The 13,372-nt window shown below is 50.8% G+C and overlaps 1 protein-coding gene across 1 annotated transcript in view; it reads right to left on the bottom strand.

Annotated features, from left to right (window-relative positions):
* Positions 1-1,172: 1,172 nt before the first annotated feature.
* Positions 1,173-13,372, bottom strand: part of TERB2 (telomere repeat binding bouquet formation protein 2) — a 94,867-nt gene continuing 82,667 nt past the window's right edge. Inside the window, exon 7 of the mRNA XM_075342688.1 lies at positions 1,173-1,408. Within this exon, the coding sequence (XP_075198803.1) occupies positions 1,266-1,408 (143 nt within the window). The 3' untranslated portion in view covers positions 1,173-1,265. The remainder of the gene's footprint in view (positions 1,409-13,372) is intronic.

The following is a 13,372-nucleotide window of genomic DNA, read 5'->3' as shown; positions in this document are numbered from 1 at the left end:
CGGATCCGGATCCGAGCGGCTCGGCCGCTGGCACAGGGGCGGTACACAATGAAACCTGAAATTCACAGTGGGCACAAGGGAGGAGGAAAAAAAAAGCCAAACAATTCTCTCCAACCGAGTGCCCTATAACGGATAAAGGTCAATGTTACAATAAACAAACCAGTGCACTTCCCCGATACACAAAGCCCTTCTGGACTATTGTGACTGAACAGACCAAAGATATAAAAAAAGGGGAACAACGCATGCTGAAGTTCCCAAGTTTAAAGCAGGATTTAGCAAATTGTGCATAATGATAGTAAACAATCACTAAATACATACTGCTACAAAGATATACTTCCCTTAAGGCTGGGGCCACACGGGCACTACTGCGATCCACTTGCATGAGACTCAGCTCGTGCTGGCAGTACAGCAAAGCCGAGTGTCATGCCTGTGTCCTTGCAACTGAGGTCCGTTCGTGCGAGCAGACCTCAGCTGCGGGGGGCGGGCCGGCACTCAGGAGGGGAGGGAGGGATTTCTCTCCCTCTCGCCTGTGTAGCCGGCTATAGACATTCTCGCATTGCACTGGCAGTACACCGGTGTACCGCGAGTGCAGTGCCATTTTTCTCTCGCCCCATTCACTTGAATGGGTGCGAGAGAAAGAGACTCAGCTTACAATCGCAGCATGCTGCGATTGTTTTCTCAGTCCGATTAGGGCTGAGAAAATAATCGCCCATGTGTGCTGACACACAGGCTAGAATTGGTCCGAGGGGAATGCGATGTTTAATCGCACTCCACTCGCACCGATTTTCTCGCCGTGTGGCTTAGCCCTAATTGTGGGTGCAAATATGCACGACCTCAATCCGTTTCCCCGCCCACAAAAGATCATCAGGAGGCCAAGGGAAAAAAGGAAGAAAAGATCTAGGTATCCTCAATTTTTATGCTAAGTTTTAGAAATCGAGCAGAAAAAAAGGATGAAATAGCAGAGAGACATTGTGGGATTCTGGTTAGTAAGGAGGTGATGTCAGGTCCAGACAGGTAGACCTGCATATTGTCAGTATAGAGAGGATACTGAAAGCCATGAGACTCTATGAGCTGACCGAGGCCGAAGGTGTAGATGGAGAACAGCAGGGAATTAAACCTTATTTGGGAAAAATGCACTATAAATAATGCAGAACAAGGATAATTTACTGCTAACTCTCATTTTTATTTTTATTATGTGTTGCACAAGAAAAGAAGGAAAATCAAATACATGAATGAACATTTATCATGAAGGGAAGATAATAAACCTATTTTCTGTCGTGAACACTTTTATTCCCTGGAAAGTCGCTGCGGTCCCCATGAACATATAAAACACAATATTCTGAGGCATCAGGTATAAAGTCATGCAATTCTCCAGAAAATTTCCTCAACTGGTCAATGGAGATGTATCCTAAGAAAGACCAAAATGAAAAAGAAAAAAGTACTGAATGGTATGAAAATATTGCAGTTTATTTCACAGTGATTTTTCTTTGAAATATTGGGAGCTGACAACTTATTCTACAGTATATTATCCTTTATGGGGGGCTTTGTTTGTTTGCTTTTGTAACATGTCGAGAGGTTTTTAAGTTATCAATAGTATTTTCGTGTCATAACTCATCCTCCTCTCTATAAGGCTCTGTGCGCACTTGTGCGTTTTACCCGCGGATTTACCCGCAGATTTGCCGCGGAAATTTCTTGAGAAATGTCTGCAATCTTTGTGCAGACATTTCCCAGCAAATTCTATGAGAAAAAAAAATAGCTGTGCGCACTGTGCGGATTTTTCTCAAGAAATTTCCTTGAAGAATTTCTCGAGAAAATTTCTTGAGAAAATGAGCATGTCAATTCTTTTCCGCAGGTACCCTGCGGATTTTGGCAGTACAGCCTGCAAAATCCGCAGGGAACCACCCGCGGGAAAATCGCGGCAAATTCGCGGCTATTCCGCGGCTAATCCATGGCAAATCCGCGGCAAATCCGCATGCGGATTTGGTGCGGATTTTTTCCGGAGGTCCGGAAATCTTTCACTCCCAGAAGTTTCTCAAGAAATTTTCTTGAGAAACTTCACATTTCTAGTGCGCACATAGCCTTAGATTTCAGTTGGTCTTGGCTGGTTGCAGGGACCTTACTACAGATAGAGGGAACCTGTTTTATTAAAAAATGCTATTATCCTGTAGATATGCGGTTAATCTGCAGGATAATAGTGTTTGAAATCTGCCTGGTGCCTGCAACAGTGAACCCCGCTGCCGACAGGAAATTAACTTTAATCCTCTCGTCAGCATGTGGCTTTCAGTCACAGAGGTGGTGCTGGTGGGAGTTCAGTCATCGCTATATATTTGGATATAGACAGCTTTAACTGCGTTCCCCGCACTGACGGACATTAGGTTTAAATGTTGAGTGGCTGTCAGTCATATCGGGACTGGGCAGGTTCCAATGTCAGACAATGTTGTAGGTGCCGGGCAGGTTCCAAACGCTATTACGCCTGCTTTACACGCTTCAATAGATCTTTCAATCCGTCGTCGGGGTCAAGTTGTAAGTGACGCACATCCGGCATCGTTCGTGACGTATTTCCGTGTGACACCTACGTGCGATCAAGATTGAATGCAAATACGGTGATCGCATACACGTTGTTTATTCCTCATACATTGGACGTTTTGTTGTACGAACCTAGTCAATTGAAACGTGTGACATCCCTCATACGATTTTGATGTCTGAGGCTATGTGCGCAGGTGTGCGCTCTGCACCGCAGCTTAAAAAAGGTCCGCTTCAGAGCGCAGTCGAAAAGCTGCGTTCTGAAGCGCCTCACAATGTCTGTCATTCACTAATCTCTGTCAGTCGGTCACTATCTCTGTCCCTCTCTCTCTGTCCATGTCAGTCTATCCCTCTTACCTCCTCTCTCATACTCACCGATCCCCGATCACTGGCGCGGTGCTGCACGGCATTTACACTGCTCCGGCGGCTTTTACTATTTTGAAAAAGCCGGCCGCTCATTAAACAATCTCGTATTCCCTGCTTTCCCCGCCCACTGGCGCCTATGATTGGTTGCAGTGAGACATGCCCCCATGCTGAGTGACAGGTGTCTCACTGCACCCAATCACAGCTGTCTTCAGCTGTCAGCGTGGAGCTGACAGGAGTGGCGGTGTCTTTGGGAAGAGCCGGGTACAGTCCCAGAACTGTCGCATCTAATGTATGCGGCAATTCTGGGCGGCTGCTGCTGGCTGATATTGTTAGGCTGGGGTGCTCCCCATAACGTGGAGCTCCCCATCCTGAGAATACCAGCCTTCAGCCGTATGGCTTTATCTGGCTGGTTTAAAAATTGGGGGGGACCGCACGCCGTTTTTTTTAATTATTTAATTATTTATTTCACTGCACAGTACAGACACGCCCACCGGCTGCTGTGATTGGGTGCAGTGAGACACCTGTCTCTCAGCATGGGGGCGTGTCTCACTGCAACCAATCATAGGCGCCGGTGGGTGGGGAAAGCAGGGAATACGAGATTGTTTAATGAGCGGCCGGCTTTTTCAAAATAGTAAAAGCCGCCGGAGCAGTGTGAATGCCGTGCAGCGCCGCGCCCGTGATCAGGGATCGGTAAGCATATGAGAGAGGGCTGCTCAATTCAGTTACTCAGGAGTTTAGCGGTCACTGGTGAGTCCTTCACGGGTGACCACTAATCAGGACGCGACACAGACAGAGCCGCAGCATGACAATGAAGTCGGGTGAAGTTCACCTGGGTTCATTCTGATCGTGCGGCTCTGTCTGTGTCTGCTGTCATCTGCCATTCAGCTCTGCTACATGGCTGTCTGTGTCTGCTGTTAGCGGCCATGTAGCAGAGCTGAATGGCAGATGACATAGTAAAAACGCATCCCTACACATTATACACGCTTTTCAAGTCAATAAATAAAAAAAAAAAAGGGGTGCCCAATTCATACGTCACAGAACACATGATCTAAAGGATCGCACACAAAATTGATCAATTTAACATAGACTACTAACGCACGTGTGACAGCAAATGAACCACCTACGTGCAATCTCATTCAATCGCATATGCGACCTGGGCGTGTCACATCGCATACGAGATCGCACACCTAATTGTAAGGTGTAAATCAGGCTTTATCTGCAGGTTAATAGCATTTTTTCAAGTGATAGGTTTGACTCTTGCTCCAGTCCTATGGTACAATTCGATGTTTTAGGCGGGCTTTGCACGCTGCGACATCAGTAACAATGTGTTACCGATGCTGCAGCGATAGTCCCGCCCCCGTCGCACGTGCAATATCTAGTGAAAGCTGCCGTAGCAATTATTATTGCTACGGCAGTTTCACACGCACATACCTGCCGTGCGACGTCCCTCTGGCCGGCGACCCGCCTCCTTCCTAAGGAGGCGGGTCGTGCGGCATCACAGCGACGTCACACGGCAGGCGGCCAATTGAAGTGGAGGGGCGGAGATGAGCAGGATGTAAACATCCCGCCCACCTCCGTCCTTCTCATTTCAGCCGGCGGCAGGTAAGGTGAAGTTCCTCGCTCCTGCGGCTTCATACACAGCGATGTGCGCTGCCGCAGGAGCGAGGAACAACATCGCACCTGTCGCTGCACCGGCATTATGGAAATGTCGGAGGCTGCAGCGATGATACGATAACGACGCTTTTGCGCTCGTTCATCGTATCAAAAAGGATTTGCACGTTGCGATATCGACTGCGACGCCCGATGTGGGTCACTTTCGATTTGACCCCACCGACATCGCACGTGCAATGTCGCAACGTGCAAAGCCGCCCTTATAGTATGAGTTCCAATTCACCCAAAAAAAAAACATTAAAATCTGTCAAAGTTGTCTCAGATCTAATGGGGTTTTCTGGTCTTCTGATGAAAGACTAGTCACTGAGTGTGGCTGTAGATTTCTAAACCCTTAATTTTTTGTTAGTATTAAAGCTGGGATTTGTATTTCATGTATATTATATTATATATTGTATATTATTTTTATATATATATATACTGTATATAAAAATATATATATATATATATATATATATATACATACATATTAAATATATTATAAATTGTATTATTAATATTGTATATTATATACATTTACAATTTTTTACATTATTTACTGATCTGTAATACTTATGTATTACAGAGTAATAATAATTTTTATTTATATAGCGACAACATATCCCGCAGCACTCTATTCTTTCCGCTGTTAAGCCTACTTTACACGGGACGACCGATCGTGCGATTTCACGATTGATCGTACCCGCCCCCGTCATTTGTGCATCACGGACAATTGATTGCCCGTGGCGCACAAACTCGTTAACCCCCCCGTCACACGTACTTACCTGCTGTGCGACGTCGCTGAGGGCGGCGAACATCCACTTCCTGGAGTGGGAGGGACGTTCAGCGTCACAGCGACGTCACGCGACAACCACCCAATAGAAGCGGAGGGGCGGAGATGAGCGGGATGTAACCCACCTTCTTCCTTCCACATAGCCGGCAGGAGCCACGGGACGCAGGTAAGCGATGTTCATCGTTCCCGTGGTGTCACACGGAGGGACGTGTGCTGCCACGAGAACGATGAACACCTGGCGCCATGTTTCATAAGCGATTTTATGAAACCTAGCGACGAGTACACGACTCACGATTTGTGAGCGATACTGCGTTGCTAGGAGGTGTCACACAGGCCGACGTCGCAAGCGATGTGCGTCACAAAAAACGTGACCCCGACGATCTATCGCACAATAGATCGTCTCGTGTAAAGCACCCTTTAGTTTGACTGACAGATAGCCAATCAGGCTGTGCACCAGTGAGCTCTGATTGGCTGAGGGATATGGCAGAGGGAAGCCTGTGTCAGGCCTTCCTGTTCCCATTGCAGTCTCCGACACACCCCATCATGTTCCGGGGGTGCCCATGGGTTAACAAAGTCAGCAATCTCTATCTGTTTAAGATTGACATCAGGATGTAACTAGTTAACAGGTGCGCGTAGATCTTTGATCACCTCGCTCCTCGTAGAGACATAGGAAGGGAGCGACACAACCTATGTCGTGCCGGTACATCATAGGTCATGAAGGGGTTAAAGTGCTGAGATTAGTGGTACGTTCAGCCTTAGCTTATGTAACAGCCAGCTGCTGCTGCAAATTGCATAAGCACAAATCCCTGTGCTGGTGCCATATCTCTTACTGTAATTTGATGTACAGTTACGTCAATCACCTACCATTTTGATGTATATTTACATAATTTTGCGGGAAGGAGTTAAAGAGGCTGTCCCACAAACAAAGTTTTAATCAAAAGATCTTGGAACAAAAACAAGTTCCACAATAAGATGTGTTAGAAAAAAATGTTCCTTTCCTTAGATAATCGTAAATGTGTCTCTGCTATGTGCTGTGTAATGGCTGTGTCTGACCATGCAGGAAAATGATCAGCACATACCACAATTCCTGCCCCAGGAGGAAACAAGAGACTATACAGAATATATAGACAGGACAGCACAATTGCATAGAGTTTGTCATGGCAGCGTTGGGCTCTGCTCAGATTGCAAATTCTGACACTCCCCCTGATGGTTTCTCTGGTGTCTGGGATCAACACAGGCAGACTCGGGCGTCGACCAACTGTGTGCTGATTCATATGCAGGCTAGCAGGAGTTAATCAATGTTCGTTTGCATGCTCCTTTGATCACGTGTTGTGGGAGGTGTTACGGGGGGACCGGCAGATTAGGACCAGGGGGTATATATCCTAATCGCCAGTCGGGGCCCACCGTGCTCCAGATGACAAAGGAGCTGCTGGCACCTGAGGGTTAGGCGGAGACTATAGAGCTGGATGGCTCTGAGATAACCCAGGAACTCTGGGAACCGGTCACGTGTGTTGGGACACGTCAGACTGGACGACAACCCGATTAGCGTTTTGGTGCACCTAGCGCTACACCAACCACGTGTGCAGGAAACACGTCAGGCCGGGTGGTAACCAGGTAGCGTTGACCGGAAGATCGCCACGAAAGCGCCCTGTCGGCCACGTGCGTAGGACACGTCAGGCCGAGCGGTCCTCCGATTAGCGTTTCTGGCCACCTCTTGACTGGCCACGTGTGTGTAGGACACGTCAGGCCAGATGGGTACACCAGTAGCATTGACCGGGAAGCCGAGGAGGATAAGGAACACCCTGTTAACTCCACAGGGGTCCTGGGGTACGCTGTCCGTGCGCGTAGGGGGCACAACCGGACAGGTGGCGCAGCAGGTGCGTTGTCCGTGTGCGTAGGGGGCACAATCGGACAGGTGGCACAGCAGGTGCGTTGTCCGTGTGCGTAGGAGGCACAATCGGACAGGTGGCGCAGCAGGTGCGTTGTCCGTGTGCGTAGGGGGCACAATCGGACAGGAAGCACAGCAGCCGCAGCCCAGTTAACGCCACTGGGCTGCTATAGCAAGACTGGAACGGCAGGAGGGAAGCACGGCGCCTGACCCTGATGTGCCGAGCCACAAATCTTGGCGTGACAGGCACCGTTCGCCTAACCCTACCTACCGCTTCCCAACATAGGCTTATGCCGCAATGAGGCTCTAACATGGAGGTGTGCTCTGACTGAGCAAAAGTGAAGACTGCGCACCTCCATGTTGTCTCCAGCCCCTTTTATAACTTGGGTCCGCCCCAAACCCAGGGTGGAACCACCAAGGTCCAATAGCAGAGTGCCATGTCATCAGTGACGTCACATGCGACCTATCCGGAACCGCCACGTCATTGATGACCTCATGGCAGCCAAGCCCCAAACACTTCACCAGTCATCGTCTGACGACCAATACTGAGGTGCCAGATCATAGGGGCAGGCCTCTGCGAGCCAGTCCGGAGTTGCCACGTCATCAGGACACCTGACACCCTCTGCCCTATCAGGGCCTGCCACATCACGGACATGCTCAGTGAGGTCCTTACCGGACCTAGCCTCTGGTGCACTAAGTGCCTGAGCATGCCCAGTAGCCTGAGCAACAGGCTCAGAAAGCAGACTATCAGTTTGAGCATGCTCAGTAGGCACATCCCAGCACTTAGACACAGCACGAAGTCAAAGTACCTGTGCAAAGAGGCTGTTAGGGTTAATTGTGGGAGCATGCTCAGTAGCCTGATCTGAGGACTTAGTCTCAGACATAACACAATCAGGCTGAGCATGCTCACTAGGCAAAACACCGGGCTTAAACTCTGGCTGGGGTAAATCGGCGCACGCATGCGCACTAGCCGCCTCTCCACACTTAGACGTGGTGGAAGGAACAGCCAACTGGACGACCCGAGGCACGGCCAAGAACGGCAGCCGGCGCCTGGGCACAACAGGAACCGCAGCAGGCTGCTTGCGGCTATGGCGGCACCGGTTCGTAACAGTACCCCCACTCTAGCGGCCCTCCCACTCGAATGGTCTATAGTTGCCACAGATACCACTGAGCGACGGGCGGAAGATGGAGACATGCAGTGGGAGCTACAAGACTCGCTCCACCGCGTAATCACCCCAGACGACCAGTCGATATGTGGGGAATGCCGCTTCAACCAAAGAATACCCAGCAGAATATCATCTGCACCCTTAGGGAGAACCAGAAATGAAATGGTCTCCCTATGCCCAGATGACATGGCAAGGGTAATGGGCACTGTCCGCTGGTGAATTACCTTGGGCAACAAGGACCCATCCACCACACGGACTCTCACTGGCCTTGGCATTTGCACCAGCGGGATGGCATGCCGCCGGGCAAAAGAGGAGGAGATGAAACTATCCCCAGCACCTGTGTCCACACTTGCCCTTGTGGACCATGTTGACCCCTTAAAGGAAATGGACGCGGGAAACGTCACCCTAATGGATGACACAGAGTCCAGTCTACTTCCAGCTATGGTCACCAATTGTGGTCGCTTATCCTGACGCTTTGGGCAATGGTTGGCATAATGACCATACTGCCCACAAGCGAAACAGGAAATGCCCTTGCGACTCGAAGACCTAGCAACACCAACCCTAGAGATGTCCATAGGGACAGAGATGTCCTCTAAGGGAGGTGCAGTAGGAGAGACCACTACTGTGGCTGAACGACCCTCTGACCTGCGCTCCAGCTGACGTTAGGAGGTCCGCAGGTCAATGCGGGTAGCCAGAGTCATGAGGCCCTCAAGGGTAGTTGGTACCTCACGCGACGCTAATGCGTCCTTCACGTGCGAGGCTAATCCCCTCCAGAACAGTGGAATGAGAGTCCTCTCTGACCACCCCAGTTCTGCAGCAAGTGTCTGGAAACTCACAGCATATTGACTTGAGGAGGTACGTCCCTGCTCCAAAGTCAGTATCTGTAGGGCCGAGTCGTGAGTGACCTGAGGCCCCAGGAACACTTGTCGCAAGGACTCCAAAAACTCCTTAGAGTCCTGTACTACGGGGTCATTCCTCTCCCACAATGGTGTAGCCCACTCCAGTGCTCTATCGGAGAGCAAGGAGATGATAAACCCCACCTTCGACCTCTCTGTAGGAAACCGTGCAGCCAACAGCTCTAGATGGACTGAGCACTGGTTCACGAATCCCCTACATGCCTTGCTGTTCCCCGTAAACTTGTTGGGCAGCGAGAGGTGAGGGAGGGTTGGAGTAGGCTTGGTGACGGACACCATTGCAGCCGCTTGAGCCACCACATCATCCATATCAGCAGCAAGAGCAGACTTCTCCAGAGACCTCACTCTGGCATCAAGCTGCAGCATGAACTGACGTAGCTGCTCCATCTCCGCCATGCCAGCCAGACCCTGGCGCAGTCTTACTGTTACGGGGGGACCGGCAGATTAGGACCAGGGGGTATATATCCTAATCGCCAGTCGGGGCCCACCGTGCTCCAGATGACAAAGGAGCTGCTGGCACCTGAGGGTTAGGCAGAGACTATAGAGCTGGATGGCTCTGAGATAACCCAGGAACTCTGGGAACCGGTCACGTGTGTTGGGACACGTCAGACCGGACGACAACCCGATTAGCGTTTTGGTGCACCTAGCGCTACACCAACCACGTGTGCAGGAAACACGTCAGGCCGGGTGGTAACCAGGTAGCGTTGACCGGAAGACCGCCACGAAAGCGCCCTGTCGGCCACGTGTGTAGGACACGTCAGGCCGAGCGGTCCTCCGATTAGCGTTTCTGGCCACCTCTTGACTGGCCACGTGTGTGTAGGACACGTCAGGCCAGATGGGTACACCAGTAGCATTGACCGGGAAGCCGAGGAGGATAAGGAACACCCTGTTAACTCCACAGGGGTCCTGGGGTACGCTGTCCGTGCACGTAGGGGGCACAACCGGACAGGTGGCGCAGCAGGTGCGTTGTCCGTGTGCGTAGGGGGCACAATCGGACAGGTGGCGCAGCAGGTGCGTTGTCCGTGTGCGTAGGGGGCACAATCGGACAGGAAGCACAGCAGCCGCAGCCCAGTTAACGCCACTGGGCTGCTATAGCGAGACTGGAACGGCAGGAGGGAAGCACGGCGCCTGACCCTGATGTGCCGAGCCACAAATCTTGGCGTGGCAGGCACCGTTCGCCTAACCCTACCTACCGCTTCCCAACATAGGCTTATGCCGCAATGAGGCTCTAACATGGAGGTGTGCTCTGACTGAGCAAAAGTGAAGACTGCGCACCTCCATGTTGTCTCCAGCTCCTTTTATAACCTGGGTCCGCCCCCAAACCCAGGGTGGAACCACCAAGGTCCAATAGCAGAGTGCCATGTCATCAGTGACGTCACATGCGACCTATCCGGAACCGCCACGTCATTGATGACCTCATGGCAGCCACGCCCCAAACACTTCACCAGTCATCGTCTGACGACCAATACTGAGGTGCCAGATCATAGGGGCGGGCCTCTGCGAGCCAGTCCGGAGTTGCCACGTCATCAGGACACCTGACACCCTCTGCCCTATCAGGGCCTGCCACCTCACGGACATGCTCAGTGAGGTCCTTACCGGACCTAGCCTCTGGTGCACTAAGTGCCTGAGCATGCCCAGTAGCCTGAGCAACAGGTTCAGAAAGCAGACTATCAGTTTGAGCATGCTCAGTAGGCACATCCCAGAACTTAGACACAGCACGAAGTCCAAGTACCTGTGCAAAGAGGCTGTTAGGGTTAATTGTGGGAGCATGCTCAGTAGCCTGAACTGAGGACTTAGTCTCAGACATAACACAATCAGGCTGAGCATGCTCACTAGGCAAAACACCGGGCTTAAACTCTGGCTGGGGTAAATCAGCGCACGCATGCGCACTAGCCGCCTCTCCACACTTAGACGTGGTGGAAGGAACAGCCAACTGGACGACCCGAGGCACGGCCAAGAACGGCAGCCGGCGCCTGGGCACAACAGGAACCGCAGCAGGCTGCTTGCGGCTATGGCGGCACCGGTTCGTAACAGTACCCCCACTCTAGCGGCCCTCCCACTCGAATGGTCTATAGTCGCCACAGATACCACTGAGCGAGGGGCGGAAGATGGAGACATGCAGTGGGAGCTACAAGACTCGCTCCACCGCGTAATCACCCCAGACGACCAGTCGATATGTGGGGAATGTTGCTTCAACCAAGGAATACCCAGCAGAATATCATCTGCACCCTTAGGGAGAACCAGAAATGGAATGGTCTCCCTATGCCCAGATGACATGGCAAGGGTAATGGGCACTGTCCGCTGGTGAATTACCTTGGGCAACAAGGACCCATCCAATACATGGACTCTCACTGGCCTTGGCATTTGCACCAGTGGGATGGCATACCGCCGGGCAAAAGAGGAGGAGATGAAACTATCCCCAGCACCTGTGTCCACACTTGCCCTTGTTGACCATGTTGACCCCTTAAAGGAAATGGACGCGGGAAACGTCACCCTAATGGATGATGCAGAGTCCAGTCTACACAATCAGGCTGAGCATGCTCACTAGGCAAAACACCGGGCTTAAACTCTAGCCGCCTCTCCACACTTAGACGTGGTGGAAGGAACAGCCAACTGGACGACCCGAGGCACGGCCAAGAACGGCAGCCGGCGCCTGGGCGCAACAGGAACCGCAGCAGGCTGCTTGCGGCTATGGCGGCACCGGTTCGTAACAGGAGGCCTATCAAATCTGCTATCCTCCTATTTATACTGGTTGAATCTTTCCACCCATGCCAGCTATAGTTGTCTATGTTGGTGTCCCAGACTAAAGCCCGCTTTACACGTGTCGATATGTCGTGCAATCGCATTTGCGATCGCACCCTCCCCCATTGTTTGTGCGATACGGGCAATTTGTTGCCCGTGTCGCAGAAAGTCGTTTACCCGCGTCACACGTACTTACCTTCCAAACGACCTCGCTGTGGGCGACGAACATCCTCTTCCTGAAGGGGGAGGGACGTTCAGCGTCACAGCGACGTCACACAGCGGCCGTCCAATAGAAGTGGAGGGGCGGAGATGAGCGGGACGTAAACATCCCGCCCACCTCCTTCCTTCCGCATTGCCGGCGGCCGCAGGTAAGCTGCAGTTCATCATTCTCGGGGTGTCACACGGCGCGATGTGTGCTGCCTCGGGAACGATGAACAACCGGAGCACAGAAGGACGTTCGATTTTTTGAAAATGAGCGACGTGTCAACGAGCAATGATAAGTTGAGTATTTTTGCTTGTTAACAGTCGCTCATTTGTGTTACACGCTACGATATGTCAAACAAGGCCGGATGTGCGTCACTAACGACGTGACCCGGACGACATATCATTAGATATATCGTAGCGTGTAAAGCAGCCTTTACTGGTGAAAGTTGTGCAACTTGCTTGACGCGGTTGTGGAGTTTACCCCTGTTGTTTTGTAGCTTCCTTGCTGCTCTTGTTTTTTTCTCCTGAATTTATTTTTGTCTTAACATTTGTGTGTGCATGCTGTGTGACAGTGTTTTGGTTTTCCCCTGTCTGTCTTTATCTGTGGGTTTCATGACATGCCTGTCCCGACCCTTCCTGAGGGGAGGGGGAATCAGATCAGGACTGGTCAGGAGCAGGGACAGGAAGGAGACTCAGGCCTCTCCACCATCAGAAGTATTCCTGAGGTTAGGGATAGCATAGTACCCCCTTGCTTGATCGACAGTTTAGGAGCTCCAGGTCACTATCTCATAGTCATCATGACAAGAACAAGATCACAGCTGATTCTTTCTGTGAGGTAAAATATTTCCCTGACAGTTATTAAATATGAAAAATGTGCTAATAAGTTCTCTTTAATCCTGTACAAATCAGGTGATTTTCCTTTTTTGCGCTTTCATTTTTTCCTCCCCTTATTCCAGCCATAACTTTTTTATTTTTCTGTCTACATAGCCATGTGAGGGCTTTTGTGGAAGGAGTTGTAAAAAAAAATCCAAGTGTGGCGATATAGCAAAAACAGCGCAATTCCACAATTGTTTTTTATTTTTATTTATAGTTTTCATTTTACGGTAAAAATTACCTGGTAATATGATTC

Source organism: Anomaloglossus baeobatrachus, chromosome 4, assembly GCF_048569485.1.
Source record: "Anomaloglossus baeobatrachus isolate aAnoBae1 chromosome 4, aAnoBae1.hap1, whole genome shotgun sequence".
NCBI lineage: Eukaryota > Metazoa > Chordata > Amphibia > Anura > Aromobatidae > Anomaloglossus > Anomaloglossus baeobatrachus.
This window is presented reverse-complemented; position numbering and strand designations above follow the sequence as displayed.